This window comes from Pogoniulus pusillus, chromosome 16 (assembly GCF_015220805.1).
Source record: "Pogoniulus pusillus isolate bPogPus1 chromosome 16, bPogPus1.pri, whole genome shotgun sequence".
Lineage (NCBI taxonomy): Eukaryota > Metazoa > Chordata > Aves > Piciformes > Lybiidae > Pogoniulus > Pogoniulus pusillus.
This window is the reverse complement of record NC_087279.1, coordinates 12,754,625-12,780,038: the sequence shown is the minus strand read 5'-3', so window position 1 is coordinate 12,780,038 and position 25,414 is coordinate 12,754,625. Positions and strand designations below refer to the sequence as shown.

Sequence of the window (25,414 nt, the reverse complement as noted above, 5' to 3'; positions counted from 1 at the left end):
CCACTCTACACACTCCGATGCCTGTAGCCCTGCCCCGGTGCCGGCCCTCGGTCCCGCCCCGCCCCGGCCAGACGAGGCGAGCCGCCGCGCGCGGGGTCACGTGGGCAGTGACACGGTGTTCCGCTCGCGGCGGCGGCGGCTGCCGGCCCGCGCGGAGGTGAGGGGCGCCCTGATCGATTGGCCGCGGCCCGCGCGGAGGTGAGGGGCGCCCTGATCGATTGGCCGCGGCCCGCGCGGAGCTGAGGGGCGCCCTGATCGATTGGCCGCGGCCCGCGCGGAGGTGAGGGGCGCCCTGATCGATTGGCCGCGGCCCGCGCGGAGGTGAGGGGCGCCCTGCGCCGACTGGCCGCGGCCCGCGCGGAGCTGAGGGGCGCCCTGCACTGATTGGCCGCGGCCCGCGCGGAGCTGAGGGGCGCCCTGCACTGATTGGCCGCGGCCCGCGCGGAGCTGAGGGGCGCCCTGCACTGATTGGCCGCGGCCCGCGCGGAGGTGAGGGGCGCCCTGCGCCGACTGGCCGCGGCCCGCGCCGGGGAGGAGGGGGCGAGGCGCGAGCTGAGGGGCCTCCATGGCCGAGCCCTGCCACAGCTGAGGGGCCGAGCCGGGTCCCGGCCGCCCGCTTCTCACGCCGCCACCGGCGTGCCGGGGAATACGAGGCCGCGCGGCCCTGCGCCTAGGGCTCCTCTGCATCGGGACAACTCGGTCGCGGTTTGACCGCGCTGGGCTGGGGGCCGTTGTACGTACCGTCCTGCCTCTCACACGCCTCCTTGTTTTCTTCCTACGCGAAGGCTTCGATCTCACCCCGGCCATGCTTGTGAGCAAGAGGGTGAAGCGCCTTTTGCAGCTGGTACCTGGGAAGCAGCGCTTCGGCGCGTACCGGTTCCTGCCCTTCTTCTTCCTCCTCGGGGGAGCTATGGAGTGGTTCATGATTAACGCCCGCATTGGCAAGGAGACCTTCTGTAAGTGAGGATCCGCTGATCCCCGGTAGGGCGGCCGGAGGCAGCCCGGTCCCCGCTGAGTCACCGCTACCTCTCAGCACCTTCCCACTTCACGGCGGTCGCGCACCGGCCCCTGGTGTCATCCGGTACCGTGTGCCACAGCACCTGCTAGTGGCGAGCACAGCGGAGGCGCTTCTCCGTAAAAGCAGCCAGAACTCGGCAGCGTTTGATGCGGGGTCCTCACCTGGCGGAAAGACAATCAGCAAGTCAGCCTCTTCAGTGCAGGGTATCACACTCCAGATTCTGCCTCTCTGGCAGAACGTACTGGGCAGAAACAAAAAGTGGATTTAGAATACTAAATTGCATATTTATTACACTGAAGACTCACTGGGGTGGTCAGAATTTAAGTGTAGGTTGTGGGTTCATCTCAAATGTAACTTTTTAAAATTGAAAAAGAACCAAAACGAGTCCTCAAAACTCAGCTAATGGCACTTGGTTTCTGGAAGCACTGTTTCATTGTGGCATCCAAGAAACCTTGCTAGGAATTTTGTGTACTTCGAGTGAAGGATCAAATCTGCTGCGTATGAGAATAGTCTCATTTTCATGGGAAATCTAGCTGAGTCTCTTGAAAAATAGGACAGCTTGATAGAGTTTCCAGAGATGACAAGCTCATTGCAAATAAATAGCTTCTTTGCTCACTTCTGAAAGCTTGGGTTGTATTGTTTTCAGTTTCAGATTACTGATACAGTAATAAAATCAGGTTAGAAGCTGAAGCACAGGATTTGCGTGGCAGCCACATCTTAACTTAAGCCTTATTTTCCCATGGATAAAAATAATTGCTGTGCCTAAATGATACTACACTGCAGTAATAATCACTGTGCAGTTTAGCCTTATTGCTGCTCCATAATCCGTGCAAAGTGGCAAAGTCTAAGACTGATGATGTCTTCCAGGGGTCATTTGGGTGAGGGGAGGCAGGAAGAACAACTGGCATGACTGACAGTGGGTATAGTCCCATGTTTTGGGTTTTTATTAACGCAGCTGAGCTAATGAAGCTGTGCTGACAGTCCTTAGGCATTGGTTTTGTGCCTATAATTTCCCTTTGGCTTCAGCTAGTTTGGGTATTTATAATCACCCTTGTGGGAAAGTAGACAAGAAATTACTAACTCACACTGGAAACTCAGTCTTCCTTTAGAACATTTCATAAGGAGTGGTGGGAAAAACTTTAGCCTGAGTGGGAAGGAAAACCTGAGCTATTTTTAAGCGGTAATAAAGACTTGCATTGGCTTGAATTTTCAGCTGCCTGTCAGTCAGTGCCTGCAAGAGAAAACTGAATTGAAAAGTTTAGAGAGTGGCTTTGTACATTTCACACTGTCTTGCACTTGGAAAACACTAATGGGAAAACATCTTTTTCTGGCAGATGATGTTTACCGCAGGAAACGATCGGAAAGACAGTATGCTGCCAGGATGGAAAAAAGGGAATTTTAGCTGAAGCAGTTCGAGGGGAAGGTTCTGAATGCTTCAACTGTATTAATACCAAAGAAGTGTTACTGCCACGCTGATGGCAGGGGAAGGTTTTGTGGATTACAGCTCACCCAGCAGAGACAAGTTTGTGTGATATGCTTGCAGATGGTTTGGGCCATTTTATTCTTTTTCCATCTCCTTTATATCTGTAAGCCAAACACAGTCATAAAAGGTTCATTGTGTTCAGGCCTCTGCAACTTTAATGTTTGTTTAGTACTTTTGAATAAACTAAACTGAATAAACAGTTTGGCTACTGCTTTTCTTTGAAGCACCATTGCTGTAACAAGGGAAGGGGAAAGAAATACAATGTATTGCATGCATCTAAGCACTGTGAAAACAGCAATTTTAATTTCCTTTGTACTGACAGAAACTGCTCTGGCATCTGACTTTTTTTCCACTGTGGCATGACTGTAACTAGATAAAGAGTACAGACTTACTGCTTGGTGTTTACTCAGCTCATGCTGTTTTGGAAGTCATGCATGGAGGCTTCGCTGCCCACAAGTGCTGCAGGACCCATTGTTGCTACTTCAGCAATGGACTGTGCTGAGGGCTTTGGGGAAAAAAAGTCTGATGCATGTAGCTGGTAACAGACATAAACTCAGAAGAATATGCAATGACAGTCTCAGCAGGACTTCCGTCTTCCCAGAGAAGGGCATAAGCTAACTGCTGTATCCCAGACACGTGTACTGCCTGTCACAGTGACAGGTCTCAGGTGTGTAGGAATACACTGGTGGCTGTGGACTAGTAACTGGTGCAAAATTACCAGTGAGGACTGTATATTAAAGCCATTGTTTTATTTCTTATGGTAGGTGCATATGCTGAGGGCTCCACAGAGAATCCAGTTGTAAGATCAGCCTTAAACCAGAGGGAGTCCTTATACTCCTGTGCACTCTTAACAGCATTTTTCCACAAAGTTTTCACTAAGGACACAGCGGCTGTTGTGAAGCAGGTACACTGAAGCACTCAACTTGCTGTACTTTGTGTTGTGTCTTCCAAGGACTTGATCTGGACACTAGTGCTACTTCTGTTTTCAGCAGGTAAAATGTCAAGAGAACTAAAGGTGTGGCTGTGCTGCTGCATATTTTGAATGGACATCAAATTAATTCCTTGGGAAAACCTTTACTTCTGCCTGGAAAGTGTTGAGCCAGGGAAGTACTGAAAAGAAGTTTGGTAAAGGAGGCACGTGTGTGCCCAGTCTGTACTCCTCTCTGGCCCAGCAGTGCAGTGCACTTTCGGCCCAGCCTTTCAAGAGCAGAGAAAGGAAAACACACTCATCTGTTTTCTACTGGTGAATTGTTTTTCTGGAGCAAAACTTCCACTGCCTTCAGTGAAGGCAATGTTTTAACTTCATACCCAAATGGAAAACTGTACCTGCACTCTGATTATGTCCAGCCTCAGCTCCTTCCAGGAGAAGTGCAGGAGTCTGCTGGTCCTGAGCAATTTCCTTCAGCTGTTACCAATAGTTGGTGCTTTATACCAAGCACAAATGTAAATGATAGTTCTCCTAAAAATCATCCAGTGGAAAATGAATTTGAGCATTGCCTGGAGACACGTGCACAGACTTCATGAAGGATCCTCTGTATGATGATCAAATTAGACTTCTGGAAAATGCAGTAAACAAAAAGGACTATGAGGTTTATTTTATTAATCAGCAATTTTTTACACACATAATGAATCTGATCCCATTTCTTACTTGATGTCCAAAGCACCCTGCTGCCGTTCTGAAATGCTGCTCCCATTTAGTGTATCTGCAGTCAAGAGGGTTCTACGTACAGATGTTCTTCAGTATCTTAGACTGAGCAAACCAGACGTGGAGGATGATTTGGTCTCTTCTGCACAACTGCACCATCCACCATCAAATCTCAGAAAGGTGTAAAGCTGGCAGAATGCACAGCAGGCAACCCTGGGTCCAAGACATGAGTGCAAGTTCATTAAACCTAACTACAGGGTTCTTTAAAACAGCGCTTTGTACATTTTATGTCAGAGGCACCTTGAGACTCAAGATGTTGATACCACTTAGTATTTCTTGCCGTTTGTGGCATTAATTTCTGGGTTCCAATTTTATTGTGTAAAAGATGCTTTTCTCCATATTACTGTTCTAATTTCCTTTATTACACAGCTACATAAAAGAGAGTCCTGAACCAGGGTAGCTTCCAGTATGGAATTAAGGCTTGCTGTTTATTTTCAAAAGCAACTGATGCAGGGGCAACTGGGATTGACTCAATCTTATCATCTCCACTCAGATGGTTCCCAATGAGTCACCAAATTTTCAAGGTTTACTTCCATGCTCCTTATGGCTCAATTTTCTACCACATTTTCCAGCATCACTGTTCTCAGCACCCACCAGGCACGTCTTGCAATACACAGGACAATATAGAAAATGATTCCTTAGCCACACACAAGCACACATGGTCCAAGGGCTGGATAAAATGTATATCAGCAACAGCCATAATTATTTGAAATAAGATCCAAACAAAAATCTTGATGGGACACTAAAACCTGGTTAATCCAAAACACTTTGCAAACTATTTTTATTCAAATTAAAAAGACTCAGGTAAACAAAGTGATGGTACATACATGTTATAAACCTGGTTAGTAGCTTAACCTTCAGGAGTACAAGAGCTAATGAAAAGCCAAGCATGGATTAACCAGGTCCAGAAACATAAGCTGGGGGGGAAAAAAAAGTCACCAACATCAACATTTTGAATTTTTACACAAACAATAAATTCTCAGGGAAGAGAAAACTTTCCCAGGAAGGGAAGGACCGAGGAAGAGAACAAATAATTACTAGTTGTCTCCAACTGGTTTATGAAAATACCGGCCCTAAATTTATCTATTTTCCACTCTCACAGAAGCCACCCATGTCCCATACATACTTTTATTTTAATATGAAAGGTTTGTTTATGCCAGTACAACGAATGGCAGTGGAAAACAAATGAGGGTTCAAACATCCACAAAGAGAGAGAGAAAGACAGACAGATTTTTTTTTCTTCCTTTTTAAACCAGAGTCAGAAAAGAGTTTCTTTTGCTGGTTTTGAATTCTAGACTGTAACCATTATAGCCTATATTTTACTGCAATCAACTGAAATGTCTCCAATATACAGAGACATTATTTTGAAATAAATAAACAAAACTTAAAATAATTGATTAGGGCCAGCCCAGTGGCTTAGTGGTAGTGCTCTGCACTGCCTTGCAGGAGGACCCAGGTTTCATATGCACTTCCAATCTCTTGCTCCTGGGCCAGAAAGAGCAGTGAAAAGTGGGGCTTCAGCTGCTCAGGCAGGAGAGAGCCAGTGCTGCAAGTCTGCTCATCACTGACCTTCAGATAAATTAAACATCTGAGTTACACAGGCTCCAAAGGGAGTTTCATCCAGTCCTCAAAAGAAAATAAATAAAACAATAACTTAACTAAAATCCATCCCAGGTTCTTTGGTGTGATTTTTGTTAATGCTGAGAAGCAGGAGAATCTGGTGGTGTATTAGTACAATCCATGACAGTTCCAAATACTCAAAAACTAGGATTTGCTGCCTGATTCACTTTACCGCCCCATCTTTGTGGCTAGAAGTTGCAAAGCCTGTGGTAACTGAAACCCATTGGCAGATACTGCTGTATATATATGGGGGTGGTCTAAGACTATTCAGTTTCTACTTTAGTAAATAAAATTGGTCATTTACAAAGGCCAGTAAAGAATTTCTGTACCACAGGTGGACTACTTACAGAGTTCCTGTACGTTGCTTTGCTTCATTTCCTTCACATCCATTGCACATCTGACCTAAACTGCCTTTAAGTGCCTATTTGTAATTACACATTTTTCCTGTGCAATGACTGGAGGATCGCAATAGGAGAGAGACAGAAATTAGCCAGTAAATGTAAGTAACAGTTCATACTTGCACATGTCACTTCCTTCATTGGTAATGATTTCAAGAGCAAAACAGAACCCAAGATATCCACTATTTGAAGAAAAATATTTAACCTTCTCCCAAATGTACTCAAATGAAAATGCTCTGTCCTATTAAGAGTTTAAAAACATTTCCACATGAGGAACATCTCTAGCAGTAACATGAAGCGTATCAGTAAACCACTTCTTTCAGACTGAGTTGCAGTGACTATGTCCCTGTCAACAAATTGTTCAAAGTGATATAGCTTTCCCCGTTACTTAATGCAATCCAAAGTATTAATCCCTCTTCTGAAATTAAATTTATAAAAGGATTTAGCTTCAAAGGAATAACTTTACAGGTTAGTTAGGGTAAATCTTCGACAGAAGGCAGTCACAACCTTGAAATTTGGCAAGAGTCTACCTACCTTATTTTGCTAAAAAGAGAGAAAAACAAGCCCAAGCCCTTGAAGGCTGCACTGAAAGTACTGTTTCTCCAATGTACCAGGTATGTTCACCTTACACATACCATACAGTAGTATTTGACTCTAAAGTTCATCTAGGTGGCAAATTTCACATTGCAAAACTTTCATGAAGGTGAATTAATAAAGAAAGTATACCAAAACCGTCTTCCAATGCCCAATCATTAACAGAATATATGTCAATTTAAAAACGTCACCTTACTTCACTAACGTACCAGCTCAACTTTCCTTCTCCTCTGACTTGCCTTCCCACACCTTAATTGGTCTGAAGCTCTGCATGCCTGCCCCACATGCAGACAGATTGCTCAGGGAGGAAGCTTTCCCTTCCCACTGCTCAGTGTTAAGGACATCACAGAACCCTCAAAGCAGGTCATGGTAGATGGAACACTTCACCTTTCAAGGGCACGCTAGCACATGTATTCTGTTAGTGACACAGGATCACGATGGCCTCGGTTACACAATTCAGTAACTGGACAGGACTGGACAACGTTAGCAGCCAAGACACCCTTGTCCCATCCACACGAGCACTTCCATGACTGCTGTGGCCTGCTCAGCTGCCTCAGTATTGACCTGAAATATCATTTTTCTCTAGTGTCAACGCACAGCTTACCTTTAGCTTCTTTTGAGAGATCCTCCCTGTTCACACCCAAGAGAGATTTCTGCCGGAAGCACCCAGCACACAAGCACATGTACACACATTCTTCTACAATGTAAACTATGACTAAGTTCACATTCCACTGTATCAACCTGTAAATACTTTTGTTTTCGTTTTTTTTTCTTCTTTTATATAAAAACAATGGCATCAGATTCTCAGCAATAAAGTATAAGAAAGATGAACCCTTGACTACACTCAAACCCATTATGAAATCGCCTTTCAAACAAAGAAAACATATGCAAAAATCTGTGTATTTGAGAAAGTCAACTCAATATAACAAAAAGTGAAAGATGCTTATTAAAAGTGTCCTTATATAAAAATGCTCCTGCAATGTACAGTAAAACGCAATACAAATTATTTGTCGGTTCTCTCTTCCCACCCGGTGGCTGAAACAGCTCCCGTTCCACAGAGCGGTGGCGCCCAGGGGAGCGGCGGTGAGGCGGCTAAACGTGCTCGATGTTGTAGGCCTGGCGGATGTTGAGGGTGTCGCGCAGCATCAAGTCTCGCAGGCGCCACAGCGCGTCGGCCATCGTGGTGTGAGCCCCTTTGCTTTTCAGCCAGTGGGAAGGCAGTCGGCTCTCTTGCTCTTTTGATAAGTGGACATCTCGCCTTCGTGCTGGAAGAACAAGAGGGGGGCCAGTTAGCTACTGGCTTTGGTAGCCACCATGATTTTTCTAGAGAGAGGTGGATACAATTCCACAGTAGAACTGTGACTCCTAGTCCTTAAGCCTATACAACTGAGCCTTAGATTTACACACCATCAGTGGAATTGGCCTGATGACAATATGCAAATTCCTGGGCTGTGGATTACACGCAGAATCACAGCATGCCAGGTTGGAAGCGATCCCAAGAATAATCTGGTTCAACCTTTACCATGAGGGTAGTGGAACACTGGAACAGGTTGTCCAAGGAGGCGGCTGGGGCCTCACCCCTGGTGGTGTTCAAAGTGAGGCTCAATGTGGTTCTGGGCAACCAGATCTAACTGAGGATGCCCCTGCTGACTTCAGAGGGGATTGGACTAGATGACCTTTTGAGGACTCTTCCAACCCAGACCATTCTATGATTTTAGGTGATAGTTTATTTTAAATGAGACGGCCCAGACCCTTGTCAAGCTGAGTCTTAAAACTGAGAAGCTTGTTTCTAACAATTACTTGCATATAGCACATTTATGCAGCACATTTATTCAGCCTTTTCCCTAAAAGCACAACATATTAATGGTTCCAAAGAAGTATTCTGTCTGACAACATCCCACACACCATCAAAAGTCTTACCTGCTAGAGTCTGGTCCCACTTGCTAATACTATTTGATTCAGCACTAAGCCCCTCAATGTATTTCAGATAGGCTTCAGAATGAAGAAGCCTCTGTGTCTTTGGTGGAGGGGAGACAAACATGGGAGTTGTGGGCTGCTGCATAACTGGCTGACTTGCTGGGCTCTGGCCAGGATACGGAGGAGGTGCCTGCTGTCCCGGTGGGCCAAGGATTCCTATCTGCAATGACAAAGTGATGGAGAGATCACACTTGGGGGAACTGCAAGGAATTCACTTCACATCTGTGCATCAGGTCATCCTCACACAACACAGCTTCAAAACAGGTTAGGAGCAAAGACATAAGAAAGTTTCCCCAGAAGACACACTTCAGCCAGGACTATCTGTTGGGGTCACCATATTCACGTGGAACAGAAAACACTGCTCACAGTTCTAATCTATGAAAATACACTCTGAATACTATCACTGTTTCTCCTCTCTCCAACTAATTACTCCTCCTTCATGCTTTCTCTCATTTGATCAGAAACCATGTGGTCTGTGAAGTGCAGGGTTTATCTCTAAATCACCTAACCCAAACTGGCCCTCACCAACTGGTCAGCTGGGATACTTTCAGAAAATAAATGCTAACTGCTGCCAGCCAAAAGTTTCAAGCACAAAATAAAAAGAAAAGTCAATTTAAAAATCACAGTCTGTGATTATGCAGCAGTACTGTGAACTCTTGACACAGACATCCTGTGGTCTGGAACAACTCAATGTCATGACATACACACCTGAGTACTTTCTCACTCAACTTCTGGTTTTACTTACATCCTGTAGCCAAATCACATTTCTCTTTATGACACAAAAAAAATTAGTCCATAAACCCACAAATGTGCTGAACACTTCATCTGTATCAGTCACTAACGGTCATTACTGTTATCTCAGCTGGCAAATTCTGAACTGCCAATGAACATCTGCTTCATCATCAATTCATGAAATACAGGAGCAAACTGAAGTTCTACTCATTCATCAACAGGTGAGAAATGGACAGTGTCCTTTCTGCACCACCAAAGTGGGCAAAACCTAATTACAGCAATTTAATGGTGGATGAAATGATTCCTCTTGGTTTAGTGGGAGGAAAACAGAACAAGACACTGTGTTGCTTCTGCTGCCAAAATTATCCCACTGGGCAAAACCTACTTAGCCCAATAAGAATTCAAGAAATACGGACACAGACCCTGCCTGTAAGGTATTAAGTGGTCCCATGCACCCTGGTGCACATTTGATTTACGTTTACCCTAAGCAAGGCTACCTGAATCCCTACATATCCGTTCAAAAGGGAACTGAGAGCCTTTGATCCTCAATGACAATGCAAAACCGACTCACCTGTTGTCCAAAAGGACTTGCTCCGGGTGCTGGAGTGCCTACCATGGGGGCCACATTTTGTCCTATAACACCTATATTCCAAAATACAAAATAATTAGTCTTATTTCAGAGCAGTGAGAAATATCTCTTTGGTCTTCTACAGTAAGAATCCATTCTTAGATATATCACTGCTCAGAGTTATTTTAAGCAGATGTACAATATTCAAACATTCCCCTCTCCCCCAGTTAAAAAAAAAAATACTTTTAGAATTCTCTGAATGAAAAAAAGAGAAAAAAAGCCAATATGACAACTACCAAACACTGGTATGTGGCCTGTGGAATTAATTTAATTAAAGAAATGCAAAGTGAATAATTTTTGATTTTCAGTTGGTTGGTTTTTTTCCATGTTACATATTGATTCTCTGGCTAAATCTTTTTACTCATAAAATATGCCTTTGGCTTGACAAGATCTTCCTGTAATCTTTTAAGAAAAAAAAATGCTGATTTGCTTTACCAACATTTACCACTTCCTTGTGTTCAGCCTTATAAAACACATTCCCAGCAAGATGAAATCCAAGCCAGTGCACAAACTCTGTCAGACCTCGCTAACATAAAATGTAAGTTGCAGGTTAAGCTTCAACAGCCTCACCTGTGAAACCAATGACCATTTGAAATAAATTTCAGAAAACCACTATTAATGTTATTAGTTTTTCTGAACTGTGTGGAACCTTTTCCAGAGCACACCCATGTCAGTCTCACATACAAAAGTTTACAAATCTAAACGAGAGTCATGCACTTCTTGATATTTTACACATAGATGCTTTGGTCTGAAAAACTGAAGGTTATGCGTGCTGCTGCCTCCCTTGCTGTTTATGCCACTTCTCCTACTGACCCAGGGCAAAAGCTGCAAACTGACTGTGCTCTCCCTGAGGGTTTCATTTGCATGCAGATTTCTCTAACAGTGATCAAAAGATGGGCTGCTGCATTTTGCATGCTGAAGCATATTTTCAATGCATTTCTCTTCTGATCACAGCCCCTGTTTCCAATGCATTTGTACTAACAGCAAGTCAGAAATAGGGAAAAAACAATTAATACAAGTTATGGAAAGGGGCAGGGAGTTTTGGTTTGGTACAAAGCAAAGAGGTCTGGAGGAGGGTACTTTCCAGCACTGGAGTATGGCTTCACCCTTTGCCTACCCAGCCCAATTTAGCACCACTTTATGTATGGTCCTCCATTCCCAGGCATTGTTTTTGCTCTAGCCCATACCCCTCATGGTTTTAAACACCAAACACGCAGTCCACTTCTCCAGTGGGAAAAACTTTTCACTGTCATGGATTCGCTTCCCAAACATTTGTATGTTGCTGACGTGCTAAATGCCTTGGTGAGTCAAGGCCAGGCTCAGAGACAGACAGCTATTTCCTCACTCCCTCTGTGACATTATGGTGAATCTTACAGACCAGTGAAGCTGCAAAATTGCACACTTAATACTGAGAGATTTTCATAAAAAACAAAGCTAAAAGTTACTTTAAAAAATTAACAAAACCCACCAAACTAATTTACATACAGGTAAGGTCTCAACAGTGCTTCTGATAAACATAGTTGCAAGTGAGGTAGAAGGCAGCAAACAAGACCACTTTTGTCCACAGCTTAACTGCTGTGGGATGGGATGTATATCTTTTAAATAATAGGCATATGAGTTATTAGAGGTAAAAACTGAAAAGAATCAGCAAAAAACAGGATCAGAGGGCAAATGAACCTTTTTCCCCATAATGGGGACATTTGAGTGGCATTTACACTGGAAAAACACTCATTTCATTAAGTCTTTTTTAAATCAAAAAGTGTGGCTGAAAGATGACAACTATGTGGTAGACATGCTCTCAAAAATCAATTCTAAGATGGGCCACAACAGTACACACACTTCTCCCCACAGTTTTCAGTTCCTGTTTTATCAAGAAGCTTCAATTGTTAACTGTTTTACTGTAATATGTGTCAGTGCCCCCGTGGCCAGGTTCCTTTATGTGCAGTTTGACCACCGATAAACATTAACAAACTGAAAAAAACGAGATCAATACATTCCAGCTATAAGCCCACTTTAAGTTAGGATGAGTGGAAGGATGCTCTTCAAGTGACATAAGGATACAAGTAGGCTGATTTCAGCTTTGCAGACCTCTGATAAACAAACACCAATTTGTTCAATTTTTAGCTGGAGCAAAACTACTGCTGAAGCATGTCCCTCCAGTAACCTTGCCCTGCTGCTTTACTGGACATGCTGTTCTGTCGAGGTTTTGCATACACCTCATGTGTCCAGCAGTGCAATGTGTGTGCCGCAGCTCAACAAACCTGCAACGTTTAGAAACAGAAGCTACGACAAAAACACGCTGCAGATCATTTCTGGAACAACTGGTTAAACAGCAAATACATGAAAATGAAATAAGGAGCAATGAGGATGACATTCTTACCGGGTGGTGGGATGCCTGGGATGCCTGGCATACCTGGCGGAAGTTGGTGGGGTGGGGGCACCCCTGGGTGAAGTGGCTGCATGCTGCCCATGCTAACAATGCCATCAACTGGGCCCTGCAAAGGTGGCAGCACCGGTGGATAGCCACTTATCATGCCTTGAAGGACACAACAAATTTCAAACATGCATCAATAACATGCAATATGATCTACACAGTAAGACATGCACTATCCACAACAGAAAAAAAAAGCACCTTTAGTAGAGCAAGACGCTACTACAATTAGTATCTTGCAAAAAATAGCAAACATTCAAAACAAAAAGTTACAAATATGAAACACAATATTCCTGATGAATTAGTATTTAGTGTTTTTGTGTGTTTCTGATGGGGCGATTGATGCTGAATATTCAGTTAACACAAGGAATCAATTCAGCCACAATTCAATGTTACTAACGCAAGCACTTTTAACGCAGCTTAAAGCTCTGCCATCTGCATACAGATTACAAACACAACACTATCTACACAAGCTTCACGTACAGCCCTGCTGCATGGTCTAGCTCAGAGACCAAACCCAGCTGGAACAAAAAAAGAAAACCTACAAGTGTTTTCTGCAGTGCATATGCAACATTAACACACAAAGGCCCTAAATTATTTGCACACTTAAAAAGTAACAGCAGTGACAAGGGTGATTTTTATCAAACCACCTGCAGCATGAAGCTGACAGCACTGGATGTGCTGGGCTGCAGTGTCTTACACTCACAGCCCCAGACTGAAGTAAAAGGACTTACAGGGAGCCCCTGAAGTCCCTCACTTTCACTGACAGTGATTTCAAGGTGTCTTTACAGGAAAATCAATGACATGACGAAGACGGTATTGTGCTGCTGCTCAGCGCTCTAGTTCTCTGCATGTGAGAAAGACAACAAAGAGCTTATCCTGGTTTCAGCTCAGGTTTGCTGCTATCCATGAGGTGAACCTACACAATACAACTGCAGTCATTAGGTCTTGGAATATAATTTGCTTGTCCCTTGCTTGTTTTCTAAGCTTTTAAATTTAAATGGGTGTATTGTCAGGTAATCAAGGAAAGAGGTTAAAAGGACAATGAGAAGATGAGAGAGGACAGAGGGAGTCCAGAGAGATGAGGCAAGTTTAGAAATGCAAAATTGCTGAGGATTCTATGGTCTGTTCCAAGACACCACCTCTCGAGTCTTTGCCACACTCCCAGTAACTAATAAAAGAAACTTTCAGAACAGGGATTTCTGGAATGAGACTGGCCAAAAACTCAAGCCAACTCTGAAAGAAAAAAGCTGTCACCATCTCAGGACTGAAACAGAATAAGCAGCTACAAAATACAAACTAGAATATTTCGTTTCTCTAGGAAGAGTTACAAAGGTGAGAAACCTGAAATTCCTAAAGCTTTTCTCATTCTTTGCTCCATGTAAAGAACCGAACTCTCTTAAACTTTCATTTTGCACAGGACACCTAGACTGACGCTCATTAAAGATATCTTAGGTACCAGTTTCAAGTAGCTTAAAGCTCATCTGTACCTCTTCATGACCAAAATAAAATCCACATTTCTAACGGAAAAAGTAATAGAAGAAAAATAAAAGCATCCCTGGAACAAAGGGTTTGCACTGTGGCTATTGTCTGCTATTTCCAGTGCACCCCACACTACAATCACCCCATTTAGAGACACTTCTGAAGCTTTCAAACAACCAAAAGACCTCCAACAAAACAAACTCCTATCTATCCATCAGGAAAGCTCATCCGTATGTTTACAGATAAAATACTCATTCAGCTGGCGCTGTTAACGGAGCTGTCATCAAATCTCCACCAGGAAAAGTTCCTAAGAGCAGCTGTTTTCATACCGCCTGCATGAATTACCACTTTGATTTTTAACTAGTACACACGGGCAAGTGATTTCCAGTGCTTTCAAATTACTCCCCTCCTATTTTTTACTGTAACGATGTAAGATTAAATACACTTTTTTCAGTTTACAAGAAACTAGAGTGCTGCATGCTAAGAGAGATGCATCAGGTTTCTTGGACCCGTGGGTCAAGAAGAAGTTATGTGAACTTCTATGATGGAGTTCCCTGAACTAGAGAAAAGCAATCAAATGATGGAGCATGTGAAAGAGATCTCAACAGAATTAGATACTTCTAAGTAAGACTTGTGGCAGAAACCAAAGGATGGAAGACTGTTTTTCAAATGGGGCACAAAATAGCAAGAGTTTAAGAAGATCCACCTGATCATCTACTACAAGAAAATGAAGATACTTGAATGTCCAGCCACTTGAATAAGATGATGGTCTTAAATCCAAGTTTGCTTTCAAGGAGGCTGCAACAGGAAGCTGGTATGTGGGGTTTGCAGAAAGCATGTTTTTGGAGAAGTTTAAGGAAGTGTTTATGTAAGTCTTACTGCCCATCAACATCTACCTCCAAAAACTGGAAAAGTGCCAAATGCCAAAAAAAACAAGAACACACAACCACAAGAGGATGACACTTCTACATACTCTAGACTGGTGCAGGTGACTGACAAAAGAGATCAGCACTGGAGGAGAACTCTTTTTTTTTTTCCCCTCCTTTTTCCTAGCATCTGCACAGAGAAGTGTACACGTTCACAAACACACATCAACTGCCAACAGTTCAGAGGAAAATTATGGAGAGCAAAGTGAAAAAATCCCAAAGCAAAAGCAAAATACAACTTGCCATAGACATCTACTTTGAAATCTGGAGACCACACACCAAATGAGGAATGTGCCTTCAGTTTAGACATCCATGCAGCCAATTTACTGAACATGGTGGAAAATGCTTCAGGCTGTCAGCAATAAATATAGCCACAGCCTGTAAGACAGGGAAACAGTAAGGAGAAAAAAAAAAAGGAAGAAAAATGACAAAAGAATAAATGGAATAATTGGAATGCCTTAAAGGAATGCCTAAAAAGTTCCCAAAACTTCTCCAAATACTAATATTTACTCACTCAGCCCTATTTTGACCTTGACTGAAGCAATCTATTTTCCTTATAAATGAGAGATGAAAAACAACCTATCAGGTCATATGGAATTCATTTGCTCACTGATGTATGGCTGGTTCCCACGTAAGAGTCTCCAGTGAACTACACTGGCTTCAGATCTGATGCCAAAAATACTTAATACAAGGATACTCAAGTTAAATTACACCTTGTAACAAGCACCACACTCAGCTGCAGGGACTTCGCCAAAGAGTTCTCCAAAGTCAGTTCTGTTCTGGAAAAATCACCTGACAAACCCAGCAATGCTGGCATTTAATATTTGTTTCTGTAGTGGCTCTAGATCCTAGTCTGCTCTGCTTAGCACTAATTAGAAATCCTAATCTCATCTAGATTTCTAATTAGAGATCCAGAAATGCAGATTTCTAATTAGATTTAGATTTCTAATTAGAAATTTCTAATCTAATTAGCAATCCTAATCTAATTAGAAATCCTGTATCTCTTGCTTGGATTTAAAATCTGGTCTGGATTCTCACTGCCTCGCACCTTCCTGAGAGTAAAAACACAGCAATTTGACTCCAACTTTACCGCTTCCACTGATGCCATATGCACCAAAAAGAGTATTTAGCTCTCTCCCTTCCTGCACAGCGCAGGGCTAAACATGAACTCAGCAAAGTGAACAAACATGACTGCACACAAACAGAACACAGCTACTGCATGAGGAGGACCCTTTCCCTTGCACTTTCAACAGACTACTGACTGCTGGAGCAAGTAACGTGGGGCTACCAGGCTACCACTGTAGTTACATCTGTTCATTATGAAGAAAGACTGAAGAGGTTGAACTTTTTCTTCTGTAAGGACAAAGTGACCCAAGAGAGTGTTCAGAGTTATGAAGGGGGTTGATATAGTGGATGAGGAAAAAATGGTCATATCTCCTACTTTTTACCTGCAACAGGTGTCAACTGCTGATTGAGCATTCCCATTGGTGTTGGTGGCGGCACCACCCCCACAAGAGCCCCGACAGGAGTGCCTGCCCGGGGGGAGGAATTCTGCTGCTGTGCTGCTCGCTCTCTCTCCTGCTGCTCAGCAACTTTAGCTGCCCGCTCTGTAAAAGTATTTTAGATTTTCAGTTCTGTTTTGTAACCCAGAATTTCAAAATATTATCTGTTCATTAAAAAAGGACTAGTCAAACACTGGCATAGTTTAGTCAAATATCAAATAGAACAGATGAATCTTTTCATACAGCATATGATTTGATTTCATGTGGCTGCAGCTAAGACTTTTTAGAGAACCTTTTTTTTTCCATGAAAAATATTCCACAAAGTTTTATCTTTCTAAAAATATTAAAATAAAGAATAACATAAAAAAATTTAAAAGTCAAAGAACAAATTTGATAATAACACCAGTGTTACCAACATGAAGCAGCAGTTCAGCACTAAGCTCAGTCTGCACTAGGGAAACATGGCAAAACAGTCCCTCTTTTGCCACCACTGCTTCAGCTGAACCAGCTGCAGCAAAGGCCAGCAGCTCTCACTCAGATCTGCTACCAGCTGCTGCAGGAATTGTAGGCATCATGTTTACCAGACATGCCCTGAACTAAGATGCAAACAGCAGACAGTAGTGTCAGCCAGGGGCCAGTTTATTCATGGGGTCCCCACGTACTTTACTGCTGATGCAGATAAAAAGCAATGACAAAGTTAGGAAGGATTTGCCAAGCTTCCCTAGTGTAGCTAGGTTCTTAGTGTTTGGAACATAACAAGCAGCAGTTTGATGGACCAAAAATATTTTTCTGTGTCTCTTTCTGTTATTTGCCCCATTTGGTCCCCTTTGAGCTAATTTTGTTTGTTTTGCTGAAGATGTCTAACTCACATTGTGCTGCTCACTGGAGATCATGTGTGTCCTTTGTACGATGAATCTGGTCATTATCTCAATCAAGTTTCTCACTGTGACTGCAAGAACAAAAGATCTACTGCAGGAGAATCTGACCAGAGGACAATTTTATATTAAGGAAAGGGCAAAGGGTCATGGGGAGAGAAAATAAAAAAAAAAAAAACAACCAAAATCCAAGCAAACAAAAAAGGAGATACACTGAATGCCCACTCAAGGTGCTTTGGGGACATGCAAGCTGCTGATTACTGTACTCTGAACCTTGTCTCTGACTGATGCAATGAAGAACAACAAAGAATAAATCAATGTAGCATACATCTCCAGCAAACCTTAGTAACACTGAATGCAGGGCTGCAAGTTCACTTGCAGTTGGTGGAAGATGAAAACTGCCACTAAAATACCAATCTAGGGCCTCTGTCAAATGAAGGCTAAGAAGCTCACCAAGGAGGTTTAAGTCATGCATCACGCCAGTGTTACTCATTTTCTCTAGGATATGACTTCAAGCATCTATCACCTGTTTCTGCAGCTCCTAGCACTGCTTCTATGCACTGAAAGACCAGTTTCATTTCCAAAGGCACCTCCTTCGTTTCACTTTATCACTTCAGGAAGAGATGACGACGCACAGACACTCCAAATTTTTGTACAGGCAACTTATATATGATTGAGCACAAAACACACAAGACATGTAGAGTAGATGCAGAAGAAAAATGAGATAATTCTCTTTCGAGCAGAGCAAATATTTGGGAGAGACATGAAGCAACTCTTCAGCATCTCACGTAGTTTTGGCTGGCTAAAAAAGTGGTCAGACAAAAGCAAATGTTCTGGAAACACTCCCAATGAACGAGAAATTACTGTTAAGCATTCAGCTTCACCAGACTTTAGAGTGCTGTGCTTTGAAGAAGGACATAGGACACTACTTGAGTTTGACTTAGCCTCTATTCACACTGTGAATGCCACGGAATTGAGAGATGAAACACTGCCAAAGGGAGCTGCAGCACGTGTACCTTAATACTTCAATACTAAATCAGAATCATTTAGGCCAGGACTTTAGACCATTTAAACAAAATTTCCACTACATCTCAAGAGGCAGGAAGAGACCTTCTGCTTTGAACAGAGCTTCTCCTTAACACAGGCCTTTACCTCAATCCCATACATTATTCTGTTTTACTCTGGCGAGTTTTCACAGTGCAATTAGGCATGCAAGCATTTCCAGTGCAGCCTGTTCTTTGCTCAACTACTGCTAAAACCCCCTATTATTCCCAAATAAAAATTTCAGTGGGCTAAAATAGATCTAAAACGCAAACTACTTTTCACCAGGACATGGAAAGACATTTTTCCAGTGAGGTATCAAACCACGCCTGCTCCCTGCTACACGTCCACACTAGAGAACACATGAATTTTGTCTCATCAGTGGAAGAGGAGTTTCTCTCCTTTCACACATGATAAGCAAACACAGTCTGGATGCTTTGTAACCCCATCCTAGCCTCTCAAGATCAAATAAAAATAAGTCTGGTTCTAGGGAGACATGAAGCCAGAGAAAAATGCAGCCCAAACCCCAAAGTGTTGGAAAATTTTGATAAAGAGGATCAGAATGGAAACTATCATTAACACAGTGGAGAGACACTGCTGCTCCCATGAGGTTACAGCTGTGTCTTTCTGCAGAAGTGCAAGATGTGGAGCTGCCCTAAGCTAGGAAGTGATGATTTGTTAGCCATCCTGCTGCTTAAGAATTAGCCTGTAAGGAAGACTGTCAATAAATAGAAACCATCTGTGCACCTCAAGCATGTAAAAGTAAACCACACAGTACTTTCACAAAGAGAGAGCATTGCCATTTCCCTTCACAGCATTCACAATGAAAACCTGCACCCTCCAGAACTGCGGAGATATTACTGTGAATCCAGGAAGGACTGACGTGGCCAAGAGTGGGAAGTGATTGTGTACAAACTTCTAGTTTGAAGATCAAAGCTGCCTTTAAGTTATGAGCACCTTTTCAGGGCGCTGAAAATTTCCTACCCAAAGCAGCATTTTCTTTCACTAAAATTGCAGCAGTTGTTAAAAAAAAGGAAGTTTTTTTTATATTGGAAGTGTTGACACATTATCAACTAGAGTGACAGCTATGGATGTTAAAGCAATGGATTTTTGTTTGGGTAAAGGCTTACTGTTAAGGATCAGGTGCATTTTATTTTAATCAAATAAAGCTGAAACACAATGACTGATATCAGAAGGGAGAGAGATGGAGGGGGAGAGGAAGGTGTGGGAAAGAGATGAGGAGAAAGAGAAATGAAGAGGGTTAAAGAGACAGCGAGAGAGAGAGGTCCAAAGTACTTCGTGCCTATGAAATATTCAAGGTTTACTTCAGGATATGAATGAAATCTGTCAACAAAGTCAGCTACAACAGTTGATTAATTCTGAGATTGAATAATAGGTCACATTTACAGTACCATAACAGATTCCGCTTGGTTTTAATCTAGCAAACCTTTTAGGACTCTAAGTAATGTTAACCAATTCATGCTTTGCTGTAAACCTTCTTACCTGCTGCTACAGATCTGAGGAGCTTCTTGTCCAAAATTTTCCCCAGTCTTCCTTTAAGGAAACTCTCACAAACCATTTTCCCAACTGACTTCCAGCCCAGGGGTCTCATGCCCTTTTAATTGTTCTTCTAGTTATTTGCAGCAAAGACATCTAAATCTTCAGTTCTGCACTATGAAACTTAAACACCTTCTTTGCTCCTCTTCAGTCATCTCTTAACACCAACTTCTCTTTAAGTACATTCAGACCACAAACACAAATATCTTTGTTTATTAAACCTGTTATCTGTATAAGAGCAACGAATGCATTGAGAAAGGAAAAAAAAAAGGCAGAAAAGAATTTAGGATCTGAGTTTTTATTTACCTTCATATTCTGCTTTCTTTGTTGCTTCCAAGTTTCTCCATTCAGTTCCTACAAGCCTGCTGAGCTCTCCAAAGGAGTAGTCTGGGTGCTGAGCTTTAATCACAGCCCTCATCTCGCTGCTAAATAAGATGTACCCACTCATGTTGATCTTCCTCTTTGATCCCTCTTTCTTGGTGCTGCCCTTAACAGACTTGGGAGCGGACTGTGAGAAAAAGCAGTTATGACCACAAGTGTAGAAAAGAGAAGCTTCTCAACATATAAAACTCAAAACTGTAAGAAAAGGCATTTCTCTTGAACATAAGTGCATAAGACCATCCAGTCTCAGAGCTGCTAAGGAGAGATTGCATCTACTGATGCATGACAGGAGCATACACACACACTTATGAAAAGCCCACAGGCTAAAAAAGGAAGAAAGTCACGGTATGTTCTTGTACTTTTCCACCCTTCCTCACATAATGCTACCTTAGAGGCTTCAAAAACTTATGAGTATGACAATACACAATGTTCACTATTAGCTACAATCATTCCAAACTGAACAAGACTAAGAGAGGATGAGTAGCAAATAAGTGACTATATGGAAGGCCAGAAGACAGCAATTGTGCTGTGTCACAGATTTCACCTGTTAGGCTGCTCAGAAACACTGCCAACACAAGTTGATTGAAACATTTTATTTGTCATTGCCCATTGTAGGGAAACCCTTCCACATTTTCTCCTTGGCCTTTACTGCCCCTGCCCTCCCTGGCTCCATCTTCTACTCCTCCAGTCCCTAAGTACTGTTTTGCCTGCCAGAGTTTTCTTTCTCTCTAGTGTTCACCTTTCATTATGTAGACAATCATTTCTCCCCCCAAAACCCAAGGCTCAGTTTTGATGAACACTTTTTACCTGTACCACAGGTTCACACCACATTTGTGTGTTGATGGATAACAAATTTCTGCTTCCTTGTTTTACCCATGGTGGGTGCTCCTGTTGAGAGCTTCTTGATGTTTCCAGCCACCAAAAATATTAGCTGATTTTTGACAACCACTGAGATAACACAGTCGGAATCCCCTTTCTGAAGGCTCCTTCCACCTATATTTGCCACAGTAAGGCCCACAAATGTATTATCATACCACAAAAACCTCCAGAAGTCCTTCTCACATCCCAAATAATAAAAATTCCCCACATTTTAAAAAGTGTAATTGTTCCCAAATACCCAGTGGGGAAAAAAGGATATAAAAATGTATGCAACTGTTTTTATCATTTCATGGCCTGAAATTCTGGCCATGTTACTACCTTCTGCTTGCCACTCTGAACCCACAATTTAATGCTCTTCTCTAAGCTAAAACAAAGCTTCAACAACAGGAAGATGCTCAAAAAGTCTTGCTCATCAGTTAAAGCCAGGCTCTGGGTAAACTGAAGATTGGAATAACATACAAGTATGCCTCGCTGTAGTAACTTTCAGACTGCAATCCACTCTTAATACTTTCATTGCAAACCTAAAGACAACACTTGTCTTTTTAAGAGGAAGACTTCTAAGTTAATCTCTAAGATGGAGGAAATGAAGAAAGCTCCATGCAGATTGTGGGATGATGCCCAGGGCACAAACAACTCGTACTGTCTTCTCAGGAAAGCCCACGTTGGCAATCAGACTTGTCAACTCAGAAACAGGAAGATCTGTGGATATATTGGCCTCTTACACATCTGTTTTCAGATAGTTACAAGATGATCATCTTGGTTTGCTTTCAGTGTTTGCCAAAGTTTTCAATAACAGTTACCTCCTGTAAAAGCCTACCTCTCAGTCTGGAAAGGCATAGAAGCTCCTGAGAAACGGTAAGAAGTCTTAATTTGATTCTTGGTTTTTTTTTTATGTCTCTGACAGCCTTGTTTAAATTCATTTTTTTCCCCACATTTGAGACAGATAAACACATATTAGGTTTCAGATGTGTTAAGAGAAGAAATGAACCAGGACTCCTGTTATGCCTTTTCTCTGCCATATTGCTACGGTAAAAAAGGAGGTAGCACATCTCTTCCTTTCCTAAGTTCAATTTGATTCAAAGTAAACTGTAGCAGCAGAGTATCATCCACCTATTTGTCAAGCCCCACAATATCACATATTCACTTGTCTTGATTCCTTTATCTTAGGTGCAGTAAGACCATTTTTGTGATCAGGAGAAAAAAAAAAGGTTTAAAACTTCTGGAGTTTAACAGCTGTTGAAGAAAATTCCATACATTTAAGACATCGGGAAGCAAACACAGGTCTTTTACCTAGGAGCTTTTTTCAGAAAGACACTTTTCACTTGGGACACAAACAGAACAGAGTACCTGGAGAATAAAGTTTATGCTGTATGTTAGTTCTCTCTCCACCAGAGTTAAGCTATGCTGTGAATACTAGCTCAGACTCAACTCTTTTCCAATCAGTAATGTGAGGAATCTGCCAGGACACTTGAATATCATCATTCACATCTTAGCATGTATTGTTATTGATCCTTTTAAGCTGTACTTATTTGTTGGGTTTTGGTTTGGTTTTGTTGGCTTTTTTTGTAGGTGTGGGGGGGGTTGATTGGAGGTTTTTGGTGGTGGTGTTTTTTTGGGGTTTTGTTTGCTTGTTTTTCCACTTCAAGTTTTAAATTTCAGAGTTCATATCTATCTAAAGGTAACACACATGTGTTGGACATATCCACTAAGCCTAAGCTCTTATCAGCTACTCAGAAAGCTTTGCAAGATGCCCACATTTCAAATAATTAAAGAAAAAAAACACCACACAAACCAAACAATACAGAAAAACAAAACAAACACACAACCAAAATAGCCCCAGCAAAACAAAACCCCAACAACTTTGAACTTGACTTTTTAAAGATAGTATATATTAGTATTCAATCAAAACTTCTCAGGGGAATCTGAACAGAACACAGAAAGCAAAAAGAGATCTAAGGACAGTGAATGCTGCAGAAGGCAGTTTGAGAACATCTTTGATGTCTGATGATCCCTACTAAACTGTTTTTGGAAGCTGCCATGCTTAACAATGGGAATATTTTGATTTATTTATGTTACCTTCCCTTTCCCAAAGCATTACATTAGTTGGTTAATGCTGGTAACATGCTTTCTGTTTGTAACACTCTGCAAGATTTTTTCATGCTACTTATGCAAGCTGACACCTTAAAACAAGAGCAGCGAAACAAACGCAGTTGGTGGTCTGCCTGTGGCAGAAATCACCACACCAGGATAAAGTTTTCCATTTCATCAGCTCTCTTTCATGACATCCAAGTACAGTTATTTCTATGCAGAGGTCACATCCTTGCTTCAACTACCAATGAGGATGTCACTTCACCATAAATGCAATGCAGCAGAAATCCATCTTGCTGGTTTCAAAAGTGTCTGAAGCTCCCTCCTGTTCTCAGCAGGTCATTCCCATTGCCTCTTTAATGCTGACATTAGCTTGGATGTGGCAATGCAATCAGACAGATAAAGGGTGTCATCCAATTGCAAGACAACTTTTTTAGGCTAGGTTAATTTCCACTGAAGCAGTTCCTCACCCTGCTTCAATGCTCAGTTACATAAGGACCAGGGCTTGTGTAAGAAACACAGCAAGGGAGGGAAGGGGATCCAAAGTCCCTATTTAAACAGCAGCAGTGACTAATGCTGCATTCAGACAGCACAGAACCACACACAATTCCTCTTTTACTTCCTATCCATTTATCAAGCAGGTTAATACTAAAGCTTCTAGGACATCAAGTTCTTCTGATTTTCAACAAGTTGTTACTTCCAAGGAAGAATGGTAACTCAGGACTAAAGAACTGATTTCTTTTTCCTTTGAGGATGATGTACAGCATTTTCCGTAACTGTATCAAAACTCTAACACCCAAAATGTGTAACAAGCTGTAACAAAGCCTCCTTGCAGTGAAAAATGTCACTACAGGCCCCAAAGACAAACTCTAACACCCAAAATGCCATCTTTTTTCTAAATTTAAGGAAAAGCTTAAAAATAGGTGTTAGGCAAAATGAGAACGGCAATTAAACCTTCACATTCCAACTTTGTATGCAATATAATGACTTGATCTTCCCGAAGAGGTACCATGGAAAACTTATTAATAAGAACTAATGTTAACATACAATACAAAAGTGTTCTCCAGATTTTCCTCCAGTGATTGATTTCCTTTAAAAATATTTTAATAGACTTCAATATTACAACCTGGATATCGTATTAGAGCATACTGCCAAAACCGTAGTGTAATTTATTCCACAGACCTGTAAACTGAAGTTTGTCTCTTCTGTGTATATGACAAAATGTTACTGGCTGTTAGTTTATTTGGGTTGGGGAAAAAATGTAAAATATCAAGGTTTAAAGATTTCTCAAGGAAGATTCTTACCTGTGGTGGAGTGTAAGGCATTATATCCAAATCACTAGCTAACGGGGTCTGAAGCTGAGGCAGAGAAGGTGTTTCTGTCATATCACCTTCCTCTTCTCCCATCTCTTCCATGTCCTCATCACCTCCTTCCAACTCAGCAAATTTTGCTTCAAGCTGCTGAATCTTCTTTTCCAGTAGTGGAGATGGTTCCTTCTGAGGAACTATGGGTTTTCTGCACAGTGGAGGAAGAAGACAAAAAGCAAATGAGAATACACTCATAAATGAGAAAAGACCAACTTTGCTTCCTTTATCCCCGAGCAGCATGGAAACAACACTGACACAGGATGTGCCTGTGCTTCCTTTCAGAACACTGAGCAGAAATCATTCAGTGGCTATGGCCAGTGGTGCATCTGCAGCCACTTGTTTGAAGGATCACTTTGAAAAAAAAGGGTTTTATGAGTTACAAGGGAATCCTCCTGTAACTCAGCCTGCAAATACTTCACTTCTGTAGCAGAAGGCAGTTAACACCACATTTCCTTAGATTTTACATTTTCCTCAGTATTTTAATTAATATCAATGTTCAGGGACCGGAAAACTGTTACCTACAATGGAGATTGTAACAAATATCAAAATTCACTGATCTGGCCAAGTAACAACTTTTCCTGACATCAGAAGGAAAGCAACCATTGGTGTCAAAACCACAAAAAGACTGATGTCACTTGTATTTTGACTAACCACACTTTTGGAAAGAAGTCCATCTTCTACAGCTAGGTCTTTTAAATGTGCACTGTGTCTGGCTGGGAGGAAGTTAATT

General features: G+C 42.1%; 2 protein-coding genes across 19 annotated transcripts in view; one reads left to right on the top strand and one right to left on the bottom strand.

Annotated features, from left to right (window-relative positions):
• Positions 1–5: 5 nt before the first annotated feature.
• On the top strand, positions 6–2,700 carry LOC135182446 (ubiquinol-cytochrome c reductase complex assembly factor 5). Of its 3 annotated transcripts, none has more exons than XM_064156568.1 (3): positions 6–157; positions 786–956; positions 2,353–2,700. In XM_064156568.1, exons 2-3 carry the CDS (start codon positions 806–808, stop codon positions 2,418–2,420), a joined length of 219 nt encoding a protein of 72 aa, XP_064012638.1. In that variant the 5' UTR covers positions 6–157; positions 786–805; the 3' UTR covers positions 2,421–2,700. The 3 variants fall into 3 exon arrangements, with proteins under 3 accessions (XP_064012638.1, XP_064012640.1, XP_064012639.1); XM_064156570.1 differs by lacking the exon at positions 6–157 and adding an exon at positions 273–321; XM_064156569.1 differs by lacking the exon at positions 6–157 and adding an exon at positions 391–489.
• A 1,365-nt stretch (positions 2,701–4,065) lies between these two features.
• The window catches only part of PBRM1 (polybromo 1), a 56,068-nt gene continuing 34,719 nt past the window's right edge, over positions 4,066–25,414 (bottom strand). For 7 of the 16 annotated variants that reach the window (XM_064156542.1, XM_064156545.1, XM_064156548.1 and 4 more), the window contains 7 exons: positions 24,622–24,832; positions 20,276–20,477; positions 16,443–16,601; positions 12,536–12,691; positions 10,099–10,169; positions 8,739–8,955; positions 4,066–8,083 (listed from right to left, as the gene is read on the bottom strand). In XM_064156542.1, coding sequence (XP_064012612.1) covers positions 7,911–8,083; positions 8,739–8,955; positions 10,099–10,169; positions 12,536–12,691; positions 16,443–16,601; positions 20,276–20,477; positions 24,622–24,832 — 1,189 coding nt within the window. In that variant the 3' untranslated portion in view covers positions 4,066–7,910. The remainder of the gene's footprint in view (positions 8,084–8,738; positions 8,956–10,098; positions 10,170–12,535; positions 12,692–16,442; positions 16,602–20,275; positions 20,478–24,621; positions 24,833–25,414) is intronic. The other 9 variants (XM_064156553.1, XM_064156555.1, XM_064156557.1 and 6 more) reach the window with 2 other exon arrangements.

Excerpts from the sequence above, each read along its gene's own strand:
- LOC135182446 (XM_064156568.1), top strand. The coding sequence starts at position 806 with ATGCTTGTGAGCAAGAGGGTGAAGCGCCTTTTGCAGCTGGTACCTGGG. Across the intron at positions 957-2,352 it reads CATTGGCAAGGAGACCTTCT|ATGATGTTTACCGCAGGAAA; the intron begins GTAAGTGAGGAT and ends TTTTTCTGGCAG.